We start from the raw sequence: 20164 nt of genomic DNA, 5'->3' as shown, positions 1-20164 counted from the left end.
TAGATAAGCAAATGCCTGAACAGGATGAGCTCAGCTAGACATGAGAGTTTGACCTGGTGAATACCAGTCATCCTGTAAGAGCAGGCAAAATTGTTACAGTACTGCCGACAGCTATTGAAATCATACCTAGACTAAAGCTCACAATATTTCACAAATTACTCCAAAGTAGCTCAACTCAAAATAATCAAAGATATTTTATCTGCTTCCATAGGTCCCAAAACTCTTCAAGACAAACTGTCAACAATACCTTCATAGCATCTACTGGTATACAAATGACTTAATCTATTATTATTTAGATAATTACTGTGCCCCTACACTTTTACTTCTCATCACCACATGCCAAGACATGCCTTGAGCTGTTTATAAATTTACACAGACACAAGTGTCTGACACTGAAAAACTCTAGACTGGACTTGTTAATCTTTCACTTTTCTGCTGTCCCAACTGTAAAGCAGCCATCATTTACTTATTTTTGAAATACAAGACAAATCTTAAAATTTACCACAATCTGTTTAGTGACTTCTATAAAGCCTCAAGTTTACAAAATATTTCTCACAGCATGTATCAGGAACTTCTACAAAATCAAGCAGCTATTGCCAGTGAAAGTTCATTTAACTGAAGAACTCTCAGTAAAGGTGTTTTTTGTGGGTGCTGTTTTTTATTTTCTTTTTTTGTTGTTTTTTGGGTTCTTTTTTAATCCAGCCTCTAAAGAACAAGAGGACATCTCTCTTCTCACAGACTTTATCAAGACTTTAGTAGTTTCAAGAATGTTTCCTCAAAACAGAAGATAACCTGATGTTTTGGCAGACTCTCTCAGGGAGATGGTATCTCAGTAGTTCCCTTCTTCATTAACCACTTAAGCCAAGTCAGTAATATGCACTTTAACCGTGAGACAACATGCATCAGCAGTACTGTACCACATTCATGGCATTGGTCTTACTTGTCTCCATGCTGCTACTATCACATCGAGTTACCTAATTGTGGTGTGCAATTAGCTCAGAACGAAAAGTGATTTATCCCTTCCAAATTGGTTCTGTGGAGAAATAAACCTCCTGCCTTCTCCAACAGGGAGCTCAAATTAGCTTCCATTGCAGTGTGGGCATGGAAAAGTCAAAACAGGAAAAATGAAGTTAAATTGTTTCCATGTTTGTTCCTGTCCCTTCTGGAAGCCTGTGAAGATTCACTGTATCTGTGCCTCTCTTCCTTGGTTTAATTAGCAAAGAAGTTAGCTTGCATAATTTCAGGAAGCATAGCTTAATGTTTTTAGAAATCAAACCATTAAGGACGTTAGCTACAGTTTCCCTGGCTCTGCTTTGTAGCCTGCAGACAGAGTAGTCCCAGAAACAAAGAACAGAGTAATCCTCTCTAACAGGTTCCAAAGTGGAGCATGTGACAAGAAGGGCTAGGTCTTTTTTCTGTGGTGGGAGTGCACACAAGTGGTGGAGAGTAATGCCCAGTGTAAGGTGTGGAATGGAATACAAGAGCCACAAGTGGAAACGCATCACTCTGCATTACCCCTCAGTAACTTTGCAAAATGGTTACTGAGGGTAGCAGAGGAAAACGGTACCCTAAAACACTTAAATATTCAACTACGTTAAACAGATTAAGACTGAAATCTTCATCTCAGTCCTTTATGCCAACAAAGGTATATTGTGGTTCAATGTTTATTATGTGAGGCTGACAGCTGTTTGAGACCAAAGTATATTGATTTATTGTTTATATATTACCTATTTGTAATAGGTTTAAAGTTCTCTCTAACACATAAAGATGATCCTTTCCAGAAGTTCTTGCTTTTTTCATTTAAAAAATTTGAATTGTTAAAAGTATATTGTATTCTCTTTGTAGATGGGGAAAAAGGAAAATGTGCTGCACACAAAGGAAGAAGCTAAAAACCAGGGAGATGGATAACAGCAGCGCTCAGCAGATGTATTTAGTAACTAGACATTTGCCATAGTAGATCCTAGAAACAATTATGTTATGCATATAATCACTTTCCTGTCACTTCAAAGACACTAATGCTTGCTCTGTCACCTTTTAAGAGCTTAGCAGCAGTGAGATATAAAACGGAATAAGCTGGCGGCAGTACCATGGTCTACTAGGCATGTTCATTAGCACTTAATTAAAAACCAGACACCTGCCATAAGAAATATGCTCAAAAAAGGATGAGTAACAGGTCTGTCTTACTACCAATTATAATCATTACTTGCAGAGCAAAGGCTGTGTCCACTTTCAGAGGGAAGTGGGAAGGTAGAGGAGAGTGCAATGATGCATACTTAAGTGAGTGCACTGAGATAATTAGCCACAACATTCATTTTAAAAGCATCAGTAGTTCACCCACCATTTTGTTGCAGAACAGGAGTTCTTCATATTTTCAAAGGGAGAGAAGAAATGGCAGACAGCTTACTCTACTATCTAGATGCACGGTTTACTGGCTTTTTTTTTAAACCAATATCCCTTTAACCAGACTGCAAAGACCCAAAAATCCACATATGAAAAGCATAGCACTTGCTGGTTCGAGCAAGCACCTGCTAACAATTTTAAAGGCAATATGTTTTTTTACCTCCAACATTCCAGGCAGGTTCCAGCTCTAAAGAGCTCTTGAACTAGGACTTAAAATTTGGAATTAATTTTAAATCTCTGCCAGAGAATTCCAGAGACACGGTTAGAAAATCTGCTTCTCAAAGACTTAATATACGTAAACAATGACATCTCTTTAGGCTCCTTGCTTATCAAGACAGAGCATGATCTCCTACAATTCCACTTCTCACCTTAAAGTAGCTCTGTTGATGTCACGAACACCTGTGGTTTACTTAAAAATCTAGTTTTGAATTTCTAGCTTTAAAGGGCTAGAGTATTCTTTTGTTCTTAAACAGATGTGTGATGTGCTGTTCACTATCTGTTGAAAAGTGCTAAATTAAGAATTCAGATGTGATTTTAGGTGAATGGTGAAAAAAGTTTATACCTGGTCCCAAACCACAGCAGCTGTCTTCTCCTGTGCCCTGCTAAATAAACACTAGAGAGTAGGAAAGTATTCAAAAACCCTATCAGCACTAGCACCAATAATACTACCAACAGATTCCCTAAAGCTCCACGGAGGTGTTCTGAAACAAGTAACTGGCAAGCACAAGAGTCATTTAGAGACCTAAAATGTAAAGGGCATTATTTCATGTCAACCTATGTAAAGTTGAAGAAATTAGATTTTGTTAAATTCAAGCAGGCAGAAAGATACGAGGCAAAAGCACGTGTTACTGTGTTCAATTTTATGGCCATATTCTCTTCCTTCCAAACGGGAAATCTTCAGGTTTTTTATTTGCTTGCTTAAGTAGCAAAAGGAAATGAGAGCCTGTATCACATGTCTATGGCCAATGAACACATAAGGGTCACTTTCTGAGCACACGTAGCTAGCTGACCAAGCAATAACCTTCTCCCTCCCTCTTTAGAAAGATTCTTAAAACTGCAAGGTTACATTGCAAATATAACCTTCCAAAAAAACCCCCCAAAAAAACAAAAAAAAACCAAAAAACCCACAAACTATTCAAGGTAACACTCCTATGGGATCCAGTCTTCTCCCTCATTCTAAAAGAGTGCAAAACCCTGCACACACCACCCATGCTACTAACAGTCAAATCTTGCAAGAGTAAACTCTAACTAGACAGTCTAAGCCATTAATACCTGCATCTCAGTTTGCAGGTACTTTTCCAAAGAGTATTTCACCTACAGGGAAGAACATACTGCAGGATGACAACCAACTTCCCTTAAGAATACATGTACATTCTTCTATAGAGGAGTGACTGCACCAGCAGAAAAGGCAAGAGCCACAGACGTCATCTACCTAGACTTCTGGAAGGCCTTTGATATGGTCCCTCACAACATTCCTGCCACTTAATTGTAGAGATATAGGGTTGCGGATGGATTGTTAGACAAGTAAGGAACTGGCTGGATGACCTCATCCAAAGAGTCAGTGAGACTCAACCCAAAGAGCCAATGGTGCAACATCCCACTTGAAAGGAGTAACTAGTGGTGCCCCTCAAGGATTCATAATAGGACTAACACTATTCCATATCTTCATCAAGGACATAGCTAATGGGACTGAGCGCACCTTCAGCAAGTTTGCAGGTGACAGCAAGCCGAGTGGTGCAGTTGATTCACTTGAGGGATAGGATGATGTCCAGAGGGACCTTAACAGGCCTGAGGAGTAGACCCATGCAAATCTCATGAGGTTCAACAAGGCCAAGTACAAGGTCCTGCACCTGGGTCAAGGCAATCCCCAGCATCAATAAAGACTGCAGGATAAACGTATTGAGAACAAACCTGCAGAGAAAAGCTTGGGGGTACTGATGGATAAAAAACTGGATGTGAGCTGGCAATGTGCACTTGCATCCCAGAAAGCTAGTCGTTTCCCTGGGCTGCGTCAAATAAGCATGGCCTGCAGGTTGAGAGATGTGATTCTCCCCCTTCTCCACTGTCATGAGATGCCACCTGGAGTACTGGATCTAGTTCTGGGGTCTAGAGAACGCTCCAGGGACACCTTATTGCAGCCTTTCAGTATATAAAGTGGGCCTATAAGAAAGATGGAGAGACTTTTTACCACAGCCTGTAGTGACAGGACAAGAGTCAACAGCTGTGAACTGAAAAGGATAAGTTTAGATTGGATATAAAGAAGAAAATTTTTACAGTGAGGGTAGTGAGGCACTGGAACAGGTTGTCCAGAGAAGTTATAAATGCCCCATCCCTGGAAGTGTTCAAGATCAAATTGGATGGGGCTTTGCACAACTTGATCTAGTGAAACATGCTCCAGCTCATAGCAGGGGGGTTGGGCTTGATCTTTGAAGGTCTCTTCCAATCCAACCATTCTATGATTTTATGACAGGTGAACAGACTGATATATGAGCTACCCAATATGGGTTGCTTATTACTCCATTTTCAAAGTTTGCTTCACCAGCAGAAGCTGAGTTTCTTCTTCTTCATTGCTTTTGAATATTTCTTCTTCCTTGATAATATCACCATTATATAATACTAACTAATCACAAAGTATGTTGTTAGCAGTCCCTGCAAGACACTTCCTTCTGATCTATTTGAACCCTAATCTCCAGTACCATAGCAGCAACCTGCAAAACTAAGATCCAAATTTGCTTTCATTTGCTGACGACACAAAACTGGGAGGAGTGGCTGATAAACAAGATGGCTGTACTACCATTCACAGGGACCTCAACAGACTGGAAAAAACGGACTGACAGGAATCTTGTGAAGTTCCACAAAGGGAAGTGCAAAGTCCTGTACCTCGGGAAGAACGAACCCATGCACCAACATATGCTGGGGGCCACCCAGCTAAAATGCAGCTCTGCCAAAATGTACCTTGGAGTCCTGGTAGACACCAACTTGAACATGAGCCAGCATTGCACCCTTGTGACAAAGCAGATAAATGGCATCCTGGGCTGCATTAGACAAAGTATTGCCAGCAGGTTGACAGAGGTGATCCTTCCCCTCTACGCATCACTGCTGGGGCTACACTTGGAATACTGTGTTCAGTTCTGGGCTTCCCAGTACAAGAGAGACATAGGCATACTGGACAGCATCCAACAATAGCCCAAAAAGGTGATTAAGGGACTGGAGCATCTCACATATAAGGACAGGCTGAAAGAACTGTGACTGCTCAGCACAGAGAAGGCTCAGGACGGATCTTACCAATGTATACAAATACCCAAAGGGAGGGTGGAAAGAAGACAGAGGCAAGCTCTTTTCAATTGTTCCCAGTAACAGGGCAAGAGGCAACAATCACAAACTGAAATACAGGAGGCCTCCTGCATGTAAATGGACACAGTCCTGTGTAACTGGCTCGAAGTGGTCCCAGTGGGGCTGACCCAATGACCTCCAGAGATCCCATCTAACCTCAGGCATCCTGTGATTCTGCACTTCTTATTGCTTACTGTTTTCTCCCCATTTAAATACATTTTGGAAAAATGAGTCAGCTACTGCTATCATTGCTTAATTTTCTACTTAATTCCTTTGAAACATATGTTTATTTTGGTTCATTTGGTTTCCTTATTTCCTCTTCTAAATATTCAGATTTTTTTGTAACAGATAAGAAGCTACACTATACCACAGTAAACAAGTACCTCCAGCTAGTGAGCCAAGAATGAAGCCTTTGTAGCTTTGTTAAAGTTATTTGAAAACTGTCTATTATGTGAACAAGCCACCGTGCCTCGAGTACAGAAGAAAGTCTTAAGCAAGCCTCTTCCATCTCTAAACCATGTGAAATGTCATTGTACTACAATGATTTAAGTCCACAGGACACTATGGGCAAAAGCTATTCAAAGCCATATACTTCATACATACAAAATTTGTGTGCAGTGGCATGATTATTTAAATACCCAACTCGCTCGTGGGGAAAAAAAGAAAAAAACAAAACATTCCTTTTTTTCCATGCTTTATTACAGAAGATGCATAGGATGGCACCTTATGGGTCTCTGTGTAGAGAATCAATGTGAGAAACCAAATGTCATATTGAGAAAGAAGATGAAAAAGTTAAGTTTGTTCTTTGTTATTATTTTCTACTACCGGAATCTGCTTTGAACTAATGTTAAATTTCTGAACAGAAGTCTCTTCAAAGTTTTTCCACAGTTCCTTTTCCCATTTTTTTCAAATAACATAAGCCATACTAATAAGCCTCAATTCAGCTGCACATCAACTTTTTTGAAGCAGTAAGGGGTTGCATAAATTGCCCCACATAAACCAGAAAACTGATGCTATACTGGGATAAAAGCAGCTTCCCCCCTTACACGCTCCTCAAGCAGTCCTTTTCTCACAAATTAGCTTCATCTCTAAGGTAACTGAAATAATGTTCAGAAGTTGTATTTCACTGCTTTGCTGATACAGCGATTATAAGCCCACTAACAAACTAAGCCCTTTTGCCACCTTTACCTATTAAAAAAAACCCACAACACAAAACACCCCCCACACACCAAAAAAAGCCCAAACAAACAAAAAAACCCCACCAAAATAAGCAAACAAAAAACCAAAAACCAACCCACCAACAAAACCTCACAAAAACAAACCACAAGATCCTCAGCATTTCCAAAGTACTCCATGAAGCTACTGCAAAACAACATGAAGTCTGTGGTTCTCAGTTAGAGTCTTATCTGTTTTCCTTTCTTAACTCCTTTTCTATTTGGTCACTTGATTCCTTCCTCCCTGTGTTATTTCCCTCATTTTCAGAATTCATTTTCAGTCCTCTGCTATGCAATCCTCCTTCAGGAATGAAGTCTTGTCTCTTTGTTCTTTGGAAAACTCAAAATAAGAAAAGCAATATTGATTTCAAATAGGTCATGAAGATTAAAAAGACCACTTAATGCTCTGGTGCTCTCACTACGCTTTTATAGTGATGCATACTTGTCTCATTGTAAAATGTATTTCTGCTACAGATTTATACTAAACAGTTTTGCCATAGAATACTAAACCTGGCCAGCTCCAGAATCTGGTTTGTTGTGGTTTTTTTCTCCTTGCATTAGAGATTAAACTATGTTCTTTAATCTTGCTAAAGTAAAGAAGGTTAGCATAAACACTTACTAGAATAATTCCCCATATACTTGCTCTATAAAGCTAAAAGTTATTCTCTATCTAAAGAAAGAAAATAAAAACTAATTGCAGTCATGAAGCTGTCACAGTAACTTCTCTGTAACAAAAATAAGTATTTTTTGATTGGTGTAGTTCAAGTGAAAAAAAGATTCCATAGAAAAAATACAACACAGGAAAATAAGACATTCTGACATGGGGCCAGCAAACCACTGGTATACATGGGTCACCTCCAAATTGCCCACAGAAGGCAACTGAGATTGCAAAGAAGAGTCAAAGCAGTTATACCAAAGCCAGCATCTTCCTAGCAAACCTCTTTAATTCAATTTTCTTTACTACAACAGGAAAGTTTTTCTGGGAGCTCCTTAAAATCCTTATAAGACATAGAAATACTTAACTTATTCTTTAGCTTGTATTTTAGAATGTGTTCTGTATTCCATGAGTTTTGAGGTTTTTTTAACAAGGAAAATGAACTCTCTCAACATGAGAAAGGGTTGGGCTGCTATCAAGTCAAATTACATAGCCAGTACCTGCTGGTACCTACAAGTACACACACAGTACTTCTGCTGAATCACATCGATACTAATACTGTAGGTAGACTTATACCTATAAAACTAGGAAACAAGTTCTTCAGTACTCCCCAATATAATGCAAATCGCAAATTTAATGTCAAAGGGCAGCTTATTAACGACTGATGAGTTGTCACCTCACCATTATAGACTGCAGACATACAGACTGCAAGAGGGAAAGAAGCACTCTGTCTTATCCTTAACACTACGCTGAGCAGCAGCTCTGATCTTTGCTGTTCCTTTCTGTCTCACGTTGAACAGCTAGGTTTCTCTGCCCCTCCTGGCATTTCGGAGGGCAAACCCAGGCACCAGAATCAGAAAGATAGAGTTATTACACTTCAGGGCTCACTCCTCAAAAAGATCACTCTTGTAAACAGTAATGCTAGATGTGGGTGACCCTACCCAAATGATGAGACCGCACCCAGTGAATGAGCATATCAGCCATTTACCCACTAAAGTGATCAGCAGTTAACAAGAGTTTAGTGATAATTGTTAAATTGCAAGATTTTTAACATCCTATTGACACAGAGGGAATAATTACAGAGTACTGTCAGCATGACTGGCACTTTCACAAGAGCAGATCTGCACTTGCAGTCCAGCAACGCTGCGTAGCCGCCACAGATTGTCCGGCGCCAGCAGAGCCCTGCAGCCAGGACACGGGACATTGCCAGCACACGGAATTCTTCCAGTTCAGCGACATCTTCTCCCCAAGGTGCATTAGCAGTCCACTAGTATGGATGTATGGATAAAGGTCTTTTGCCAATAGAAAAGGGGTTTCTTCCCTCCTCCATGCTTTTAGGCACTGTAAGTCAACCTAAAACTTAGTAGCTTGTACCATGTACAGACCCATTGAAGCACAGCTAGTGTTTCTGTCAGTAGCTATGCTGGCAACACAACAAGCAGCCCATAAACTACAGAAGTCCTTTTGCTAGCATAACCTTCAATATATACACACATAACATTTTCTATATCATATTTACACAATGATATAGTTTATATTATATCAACAATATATTGTTATATGCTACATATACTATGTTATATATTATACATGCTATTCTGTATATATTACATATTGCCATTTATTGTTTATACTTTTATATAAAAATATAAAAGTTCTTCTGTGTGTTTGCATATATAGCTTTTTCACAGATACCTGTTCTTCTAAAAATACGTATTACAGGTCTGGTGTGAGAACAATTCCCTTCTCATACAGTCTACAGCAAATAAAGGAGACAGAAAAAAGTCAGAAGAAGAAGTTCTAAGGGTCCTTGTATTAATAATGTTACTTTTTTTCCTTGGGTTAAATAATGTTCTTTTTATTTCCTTTGGGCTGAATACTGAAGAAATAAGGGACAAACAGCAAAGCTGAAGTCACATTGGAGGAAAGAGACTTTACAACAACGGAGGAACCCAAGAAGCCTTTATGAAGGACAGATGCCAGATGGTAAGGGGAGTGGAGTGGTAGAGTCAGAGTGAAAATGGCAAGAGTAATCCTTGCACAGGAAAACATGTCTTCACCAAAGGATTTTGCAGATTCTGAAGGAAAGTAACAAATTCAAAATCACAGAAGATGACCTTAAATTCTCTTGGTCCAGACAAGACAAAGGCTGGTTTTCTGAAACCAGTTACATTCTTCTGATCACTGTCAGGTTAAGTCAGTTTGTGAACAATGCTTTTCTTTCATTTTAGACAAGTACATGTTGCTTTCTCTGGAGACTCAGAAGCAAGCCTTAAGGCTCTATAATGAAGCTGTCCGCACACACTGCTTTTGGTTTGTGGGAACCACCAGCACATTTTTTTTCTGAGGCAGCCGTAACTTTGTGCTGTTACCCACTTTCTGACCTCAAATCTACTCATTTGCCTTTTTAGCCACTGTCAGCATGACGCTACCATCCAATGACACTTGAAAAGCATGTTCCTGCTGCCACAGCAGCCAAAACCAACTAGTTCAAGCATGCACCAATTCGCAAATGACTTAAATATATTAATCTAGGGGGTTTTATTACTGACATATGATTATCTCAAAAAATATTTCTTTTCCTCCAAGGTGTACAGAATTTAAATCTCGCAAAACAGAAGACAGTAATTATGGAACAGAAAGGCTTTTTGGTAAATTAAAATCCATTAGTTAAATACAGTATTTTAAATTACGTTCATCACCCTTTTGTTCCAGCTACTACTAACTACAAAAGCATTTCAGAGATATCAAAGAACAAAAAATACGAAAGTCATGAGAAAAGCATTACTTTGATTTTTATTTACTGTTCCAAGCCACAGACCAGATTCTTGGAAATTCCCTATAGATTCTATAATGACTTCTGCCTACCAAACGACAATCACTTCTGAACATGCGTTTGAATAATCCAGTTTTGCTAATCTTTGCTTTTACTACCTCAATACTACTGCTTCTAAGTATTCAATTTAAAGAGCTACAGTTAGCCAGCACCTTTAGAAACAGTACCGGACATTCTCAGGAAACTAGGTGTTATACAAGAGAGCAGCCTTAGCAGTTCAGCAAGTAGTCTGAAAAAAAGAAAAATGATTAGCAGATATCAGGAATCCTGCAGTTGATGCAAACTCTTCAGCATTTTGAAGAGCTAGAGCAAACTGCTGTACAAAATGTGTCTTTATTCTGCCTTGAGTATTTCCTAAAGTTATCCCAAATGCCTATGCTAGTCTCTCTCTGTGCACAAACAAGTAAAGCAAGCTTCTCTCCCTTCTCTTCCAGTCCTCTCACACAGCCCTCTATCTCAACAGTTTGCCTTGCTCTTCTACCACGTAAAAGCACACTGGATTGGTGTTTTCTTGCACATTTCCAGTGTTTAATATTTACAGTACTCGTGTCCACCTGTATCTTCCTCCAGCCCGTCTTCACCCACCTCTCTGCACTTTCCTGCTCCACTGACTTCATCTTTGCCACAATCACCCAGTTACAGATATATTTTGCCTGTGCAGTTCACACTAAGGACTCACCCTTTCTCCCATCAGCACACTGACAGCTCCCCTCAGTTCACCAGTGTTTGCTTATCAAAACTAGACCTCAGTTCCATTTGAATTTATATACTTCATTTTTTGCACCTTTTTCTCCTACCACAAAGTAGTCCAGCTTACAGCCCTACATCATTCAACATGTAAACTCCCACCACCTTTCTCTATTCCTACTCATGTTGCAGGACAACTCCATAACCATACTTAGTTTGATTTAACCTCATGTGCGGTCCCAGCTGAGTTTCTCCTTTGTCTGGGCCAACCAATTGATTCCTCCCATCCAACTCCTTCCTCTTCCAGACCTACCGTATCTCAGACTTCTCTCAAGAGAAGCACTGAAGGTCACATCACATTTTTATCTCAGCCTACTGACTCTTCACCTACTCCAATTCCCTCACACGTCTCATTTCCTGTACAAATGCAAAGCAGACATATTGTAAGAAAGAAGAAGGTATGCTCATCTCTTCAGTCTGTCTCCTTTTACTTCCTTGCTAACTTGGGGAAAAACTGTATAATATTAAAAAAAAAACTATCTGCAAACATAGAAAGCTATTCTGCCTACATAAACTTACATCAAGAGAGGTGCTTTAAATCACTCTCTGGAGGAAGCAATCCTTTCCTCTGGGATTAAATAACCTACTCTTCCATGCCAATGACTTCTATATACATATATTGAAGCTCCTCTGCCTCAACCCACCTTCAAAAGTAAACCTATCCCTAAGCCCTATTTCGTCTTTCCAGTAGCCCTTCCATATTCTCTTTATTAAAGTTCACTGAACACACTTTCTGTAAATCCTTGCTTTGAACTGTACTCTTCCAGCATTTTGACCCAACTTCAGTCCCTTCTGTTCTCCTGAAACTACTCATTCCAAACCAACGCGTTAAACAGAACCATTTGGAGTAAAGTTCAGAAAAAGAAAGCACCATTTCTTATACCATATCAATCTCCTCCACTTCTACCTACCTAACCCTTCCTGAAAGACATTCTCCATTTAATTTTCTCATCTTCTGTCTACTATTGTCAAATACACAGGTTTTTCTAACCTTACCAGTCCCACCTGTACCTCTCTCCTGCTACAAAACAGGAAAAACTTACAGCTCTACACCATTCAACATGTACATCCCGTATCCCCAATTTCTGCTCAGTAGACAGTAATTTAGCAAGTGGTACCTCACATACTCATCTCATCAGAATCCACCTTCTCTCTGCATTCATAGTTGCATATCTTCAGGTTTGAGCTCCAGCCAACCAGATTTTTTTCCAGACATCTCTCTTTCCCTCCTTTCGTGAAAGCTGTTTAGCTTCAGAAATTCATATCCATATATCTAGTCTCACCTTTAACTTGTAGCTCAGATACTAGGTCTAGATGAGAGCGCCACGTGAAGATCTTCTGTTCTTTTTGGACAAGATCCAAGATGTACCTTTTTCTATCCACCCACACATGAAACCTTTAAAGGTAAGAGAAGTCTGGCCTGCAGTTCAGTTACATTTAACTTTTGGATGCTATTTTCCCCACTTCGGAATGACTGAGAATATAATCTTCTCCAGGAAATTTTTGTCTCATTTAGACACTACCCTCCTCTATATTGCTGCTCCAAGGTCTTCTGTTTCTCCACCAGTCCAGAGTGCAGGGAGTATGAGTGTGTTGGGGGAGGAGGGCTGGTCAAGTGGAGACCAAGTTGGGTCAAGTGGAGATCAAGTTTGGTCAACACTATCTATTAATTCACATCTTACACACCCTCTCCCAGGTTTTATGTCTTGACTAGGGCAAACTACAAATACACATCAATAACACCTTATTTTTCCTCAAACTTAGTGGCACTAACAATGAAAAACTGTCTGTTGTTTGGGGACTGGTATTTAGAGAATACCACCTGTCACACAGACGAATACCATCTACCTTTGCTACCTATTTGAAACTTAGTTTACAAGTTTGGAGCCTTTGTATTCTAAAAGCACCTGCTGTGACAGAATCCTAGCATGTAATTAAGGTTTCCACATATTTTAAAAAACAAAATATGAAGAATAACCCAGGATGTTGTCACACAATAGAGTTCCTATTGCCAGAGTTTAGTAATTTAGACTTGAGGTTAGCTAGTTTATGTTCAAAGTGAGGACACAGTGTCTTGTGCTATGTCTCATTTTATTTAATTTAAAGAACTAGGCAATTTCCCCTCCCTCGGGACAGAATGCAGATCATGGCTGAGAAGAATCTAAACTAATGCTACAGCTGCTTAGCTCTTCCCTTGCTTTAAGTTCTGCATTCATTTTTGCTCTAGTCTGTATTTCTATTTTATAATGAAACATACAGCCTAGTTATTTATAGGCTTTCTAGGGATTAACTACACACTCATAAGAATAAACCCTCAAGAGGTTAACCTCATCCTCTTAAGCTTCACACACTACAATCCCAGAGATAGCTGGCAACCACAGCCAAGAGAAAAAAAAAATAATCCCACATCTTGCTAATCCTTTAGCCAATCACCTCACGCAACAGCGGAGAGGCCTCTCGGAGGCCTACAACTCAATCTGTCTCAAGAGTACTGTCTGTCCAAAAGACACAAATTTCATAGAACCATTATCAACCCACCTCAAAAGGCAAAATAAGACATACCTGGCAGCTCAGTGGTACAATGAAATCATGCATCTAAAATGCAATGCTGACAAAGATTCCAGTTTGCTGCTTGTATTTCCCATTCAGATATTCGCATGTTCTATTCATAGAACTACCTAGTTTATTAATTTGAAATTAAATTAACAAATTTGGCATTGTTTGCAGCCAGATAGACCAGTTTACCTGTCCTTTATATTTCCTAGAATGAACTTTCAGTACCTTTGATTTTCAGGGCAGATCATATCTCTAACAAAAAAACCCCAAAGAAACCCCACAACACAAAAACAACAACAACCACCCACTTTATGATAACCTACCTAGTTCTTTCATAGCACAGTGTGGATTCTCCTTTAACCCTAAATGTGGGCAATGTCTGCAGCTGCAGCAGTACCAAGGACTTAACAGGTGCACATATCTTTTAAGTCGAAGGTTTCCATTTTGTTTATTATTTATCTAGCACAATTGCTACTTAATTCAACTTTAATATAACAAATTTTAAATGGTTCAATTTAAAAAAAAAATGGCAAGGAGTTGTTTAGCTACACTGCTACCCCACGGCTGGAAGGCATAGCATTCAAGAACATTGAGGAAAAGTATAAGGCCAGAGATATGACTGTTAATAACCAAATATCATCCACAGTTCTTTCCTGAAGAATTTTTAATCAACACAGAGGATTAACACTGCTTACAAGCTCACTGAGTCCAACTATATTACTTTTCTTTTTTTTAAATATGTCAATTCCTTCATTCTCTTTTTTATGTTCTAAAGATACAACAATTCCAAAGCCTGGATTTTGACTTTGTAGGTAAATTCTCTGAAAATCTCAGTCCTATGAGACTACAAGTCCCTATCTTCAACCTGTCCTCTAATAGGCTTCCACTTTTTCAACTGAAAATGAAAAAAAAGTATAAAATAAAGTTAGTTCAAAACCATCTTATATTTCAAACATTTTTCCCACTATTTAAAGGCTTTGCTCCCTTCCCAAATTCAAATATGGCCCAGCAGCAACAAGAATTGCTCTAACTCAGGAAAGCCAACTGGGAAACACTTGAATCATCTAGTGTCAGGAAACAATGGCATGTAAAGAGAGAAAGGAAGGAGGGGAAAAAGTCAAACCCTGACAAAACTGCAGCTTTTATCTAATCGCCAGTGAGAAACACGCAAGTGAACATCAGCTAGGAAAATTAAACTTTCCTGCTATCCTCAAAATTGCTTGTACATGTGTATCCTCAGCAGTATGAGGCCAGAGGCTACTCAATTCCATCCTCTACTGTTACAGACTGCTCCAGCCTATTTGCATTCTAAAAAGAAGTTTCATGATCTTTCATGCTCATAATAGATGTCTAAACCATTACATTACTATTTCTTTTCTTATCTTGAAAGACACTGAACTTTAACAGCTTGGCCCTTCCATTGTTCTTTACACTAAGTCAGGTCCCTGAACAATACTGACAGCTGCTATAAAACTGGGCCGTGCTCATTCTCGGTGCAGCTGCTGCTCGTAGGAACAGACAAGCTTCTGATGTCTCCTCCCCTCTGGGGAGAGGGCTTGACATGCTGCATGCTCAGTGAGGGGGAGCAAAGGTCCACTGAATTGTCAACCCAATTTTATGCTATTCAGATTTTCCAGGATGCACACCATCCCTTTCAAACAAAATCAAGCATATGTCAGAGCATGAAACTTATTGTGCAGCACAAGATAATTATTGATCATGTAAAACTGTAAAAGATCACTGTGACATATCTAATTTGAGCATTATGTATATGCAAGCATCTACATGGTCAAAGAAATTTTGTGCCCAATGTGTTCATTTCCTCGTTCACAATTTTGGACTTGTACGGTATCATTCAGAAGTCTTTCAGAAGACATAGGAAAGCATCTCTTCCGGTGATTCTTAGATAATTTTAAAAAATAATTCAAAAGGTGGAAACTTCTATTCCTGCTTCCAAAGAGCCTCTCCCCTTCCTCCTCCCCCCCCAAAAAGTTGTTAATTGCATGTGGTACTTGTAGGTACTTGTAGATCCTATTGCTTTTAAAAGACTACACGGTGCAGACTTTAAAACCATGCTCGAGACAGCAAAATTTGGTTTGGCTAAGCAGTACTATTCTAAGTCCAGCAAGAATATTTTAAAATATATTTTAATACATATTTCCATTTACTGCATAAAATATTCTTTAAAACTAGTTCATTAAAAAAAGGTTTTCCATTCAATTTTCATCCTAAAGAAGTAATTCATTTAAAAAAAACTGCAGGAAATACAGTTCTCTAATCTTTGCTAATCAAATACCACAAATGTACATGTGCTGTATTTCAAAGATCAAATCAGGTATTCATAAAGTAATTCATTACACAAGCAAAGCACAGAGGAGATTGTGAAAAATACAGATGTAATTGTGTGGGCTTCTAAGATGTGATTAGCAAATCAACTAAGTAACAGTCAAAATTTGATACGAAGGGAAAAACCAGCTCAGATTTGAAGCGGGGCGGGGGGGGGGGGGTATGTTTATGCAAAGCTAATCTGTCAAGTGTAATAAAGCAGCTTGAATAAAATTTAAGCTGAAAATCCACTGAAGCTCCCCATTTCAGGGAGGAAAAGCTATTAAAAGGAAATGAAGGTCACCCTCCCAGTTTATTTCAACTAATTGACTGCCAATAGCTTACCACAGGCAAACCGACTGCAGATCTGCAATTGAGAAACTGATGAAAGGAGAGTTTTCAAGCTGAGGCTCATTCTTTTAATCCTCCCTCACTCCTATTTTTTTTTTCCATCTCCAGTTGGGATGTAATTTTAAGCACAGATGGATTAACTGGTTCCATTGTCTGTAGACGTCATTGGACTATGGCACTGTTAATCCGTACAGCAGCATGTCTAATTATCATTACAAAGTGTCTGAGGGAACTATAAAGACCAGCAGGGCATCTTCTCACAAGCAATTAACATAAATTGATAAATGAGTAATTTGAATCTGCTCAAGGCGCTCACATATGAATAAAATCAGAAAGGACGGCTTCTTGTTTCGGCTACTTCTTTCACTTAGTCTGGAAGAGCAGAAAACACGAGAAATATTCTAGACTTAGTGGCGGGGAAAATGAACTCATGCAGTGGAAAGAATGTATGGTTCAGAAAGTTCATTAATACAAAGCAAATGACTTGTGATTGACAACCAGTCACAAGCAAGCAGTATTAACTTATTTCAGCATATTTAGAAGTACAAACTTGGTGAAAGGCTATTAGAACACTGTGTCAGACAATTAATACTACTTCAAAAGCAAGTGAAGTTTCTTTTCAGTAGCTTGCTAATTTAAAATTCATGAAAGATTCGCAAGAAAGGGAAAGGAAAGAAGAATGAATAGTTGTACAGGCTCCAAGAACTCAAGTGTCACAAAAAGCATGAGGCAAAGGCAGCTAGATCAACTGACATACAATACCTACAAATAAACAAGCAACTCTCCTAATCATTAAATTTCTTACAAGAAAAGTTTTGTTATGCACAGCATCACTGCACAAAATGATAGTCTGATAAAGTAAACCATTAACTTTATCCCTGCTAAAAATCTGTCTGAAGCAAGGCAAACACTTCAGCAACATTGGGCATCAAAACAGTGTTACATATCAAAACATTAAGCTTATTGCAAAAATAGCAAAGCAGTAAGATATGAAAGCAAGTTATACACACTGTAGGAGGTAGACCTGGAAGGCCACGTACCCCGATGATGGCATTCAGTTCAGCCATGGTCACTTGTTTGGCACGTTCTACGGCTTGGGCCACTTGCTGCTGATGCTATCAAAAGAAGAAGGGGTATGGGGAGGAATTTGTGTTAAGGTATTGCCCACACCAAATCAAACCTGGATCACAGACACTTGCACAACCAGTTTGCCTGCAGAAGCCCAGCCTACCTATTCCAAGACATCCTATGCAAATAAAAGGTAACAGTGCCTTATTTCTCACCTGTTCAAAAGCAAACAAGAGCCTTGAAGGCACCCAGCTTACCTCTTCCCCCATGCCACTTCAATATCAATTTTCTGGCTAATGAATAATCTGTTTCTAATTGAGTTGACAGGAAGATAATGTCAGCTTCACATTAGTGTCAGTTTTAACATTTATATACTCTGCGCTCACACAGCAAAACCTACTGAAACTTCAGACAGGGAAAAACAAGTGCTTCACTGAACTCAACAAGAGTTACAAATACTACTTGTAAACTGTAGTTTGAAAAGACATATTCAAAATAACAGGCTTCAAAGTGTAACAGCAGCTGCCCACAATATTCTACAATCACAGTCATCCAGACCAGATGCAGGCTTGTAATCTTAAAGAGTGTTTTGCATCTGAGCTAACTACTCACCTTTTACATTAAAATTTGATACAAATTACATAGACAAAATAAGCATGCTTATTTCACTAGATTCCCATTTGACACCTGAATATCAAATAAGCAATTGCCATGATTAGAAATAAAAGCATTTTGTAGCATCGGTAATATTATCCAGACTCCGACTCTTCTCAGGCAATGAATGAGGCTGAGCCATTGTCACTAGTTTGAACTCCGATTTGTTAGACTGAATTAGCAGGGGGTTTGCACACTTCAGCTCTAACAGATGTTCCTTACACTTGTGTATTGTGATAAAATTAACATCTTAAAACTAGTTAATTGGCAAACAGAAAAGCAACATAATTGCACTTTAACAGCTGAACAGTTTTACTTACTTCCTGAGACAAAAATGGGATGACTTGTGCACAAATTGTATTCAATCTCTTGGCGATTTCTGTCTATAGAGGAAAAGTATTTTGATTAAAACTGTGGTTTACATTTGTTGCCATATATCAACTAGTATACAGGATGACATTAAGTTCACACAGTGAAGAAAGGAACAACAAATCCACATTTTCATACTACTGAAAATGTAAACAGTTAATATATAAGCCCAGATGAGGACAGAGATTTAGTTAGCTACTCTAGGACACCTGCCATGTCTAAAGATCTAATCTGTATACACATTTAGGCACAAATCTGGTCCTTGTACATAGCTCATTAACAAGTAAAGCATTTTTGAAATCCATTAAGTTCAAGATAAAGCCTTTTAAAAGGTAGATTTATTATTACTCAAATTATCAAGCAGCATAACATGAATGTGACAGGCATGGAAGAAAAATGTTTCTTTCATGATCAATTTTATCTGCTTATTAAAAGGTAAAATTAGTTTTGCTGACAGAAACACACCATCAGTAGTACAAAAGAAACATCAAAACAGAAGCAAGGCAGAATGGAGACGAATGGTGTAGACTTCTAATACACCCATATTGAGAGAGAATTAAAATTATGTAGAAAATTAATCAGATCAGAAAATGTGATAATAACAACGAAACAGTGAAACCATGAAAAATAAGAACAATAAGGCTAGGAGCCAGCAGAAAACAGAACAATCCTTCACTGAAAGCAGCAGAGAAGACAACAGGACAAAGTCCAACTTTTCAACAGCTTTATCTATCTCAGACTTTTGTATCTCCCACCTTTGGCACATCAAACTGAACACGGGATTTCTGGTAGGGCACAGGTATCTTCTTTTCTCATTACTCAGTTCAAGCTATGCTTACAGCTTTTCAGACCTATATATCGGCCCACCATTCAGAACCACCATTATAATTAACCCTCAAGTCTTAAAGGTACTTACAGCGCTCCTACAGTTTTCCTTAAAAACACCTCCTGCAGTCACTGTAGTACAGTTGCACAAAACTAAAATAAGCATCCAGATGTGAACAGTCTATATACAAGACACTCTGAACAGCTCTTGTCAGTCTCTGTTTTATCACTAATCCATGTAGATATTTCTTGTCTTTTTTTTGTTTTAAGACAAAAAACAAGACATCACTGCTGAGAATCATTAGGCCTTCCATGAAATGACATGCATAAACCTGAGCAAAGATAAACTCTTCAAAAGAAGTCATATAAAAACATTGCTAACTCATTTGTCTAGTCTATCCCTGAGCCCTCCCATCATCCTGACTTTCTTAGAAAGACGTCACTATGTGCTTGCTGATCCTTACGTATCAGTCAAGCAGTAATTAGGATAGGAAAGCCACACTTGGCTTTTGTGCCTCAGCAGACAGGTGATTTGGAATTTAAATAGAGCTGGCAAGCTTTAACACCTCTTTCCTCACCTCTGACAGACACAGAGAGAATTGTTGATAGCACTGAAACTACAACAGCATGTCTCTCTGACACAAGCTGAACTATCCTACCTGACCAAAGTTTGGCATTTGACACAGTCACGCTGAACTTTTTCAGAGACAAGCATCTCCAAAGCAGTTCTGGGATGGTTTCTTTTTATGGCAAAAGGGTTCCCCTTAAACAAGGGCAATGAAGTGACAGTTGCTTTACAGCAAAACCTTTCTCCTCCTGCAACAAGGGGAA

The 20164-nt window shown here is 38.9% G+C and overlaps 1 protein-coding gene across 2 annotated transcripts in view; it reads right to left on the bottom strand.

Annotated features, from left to right (window-relative positions):
* TLE1 (TLE family member 1, transcriptional corepressor) overlaps positions 1–20164 on the bottom strand; it is a 74658-nt gene that overhangs the window by 33694 nt on the left and 20800 nt on the right. Inside the window, exons 5-6 of one of the 2 annotated variants that reach the window (XM_065657807.1) lie at positions 18460–18522; positions 17428–17532 (exon numbers count right to left, since the gene is read on the bottom strand). In XM_065657807.1, the coding sequence (XP_065513879.1) occupies positions 17428–17532; positions 18460–18522 (168 nt within the window). The remainder of the gene's footprint in view (positions 1–17427; positions 17533–18459; positions 18523–20164) is intronic. The other variant, XM_065657808.1, reaches the window with a different exon arrangement.

Source organism: Caloenas nicobarica, chromosome Z (assembly GCF_036013445.1).
Source record: "Caloenas nicobarica isolate bCalNic1 chromosome Z, bCalNic1.hap1, whole genome shotgun sequence".
NCBI lineage: Eukaryota > Metazoa > Chordata > Aves > Columbiformes > Columbidae > Caloenas > Caloenas nicobarica.
Note: the sequence above shows the minus strand (reverse complement) of the source record. Positions and strands in the feature narration are given on the sequence as shown.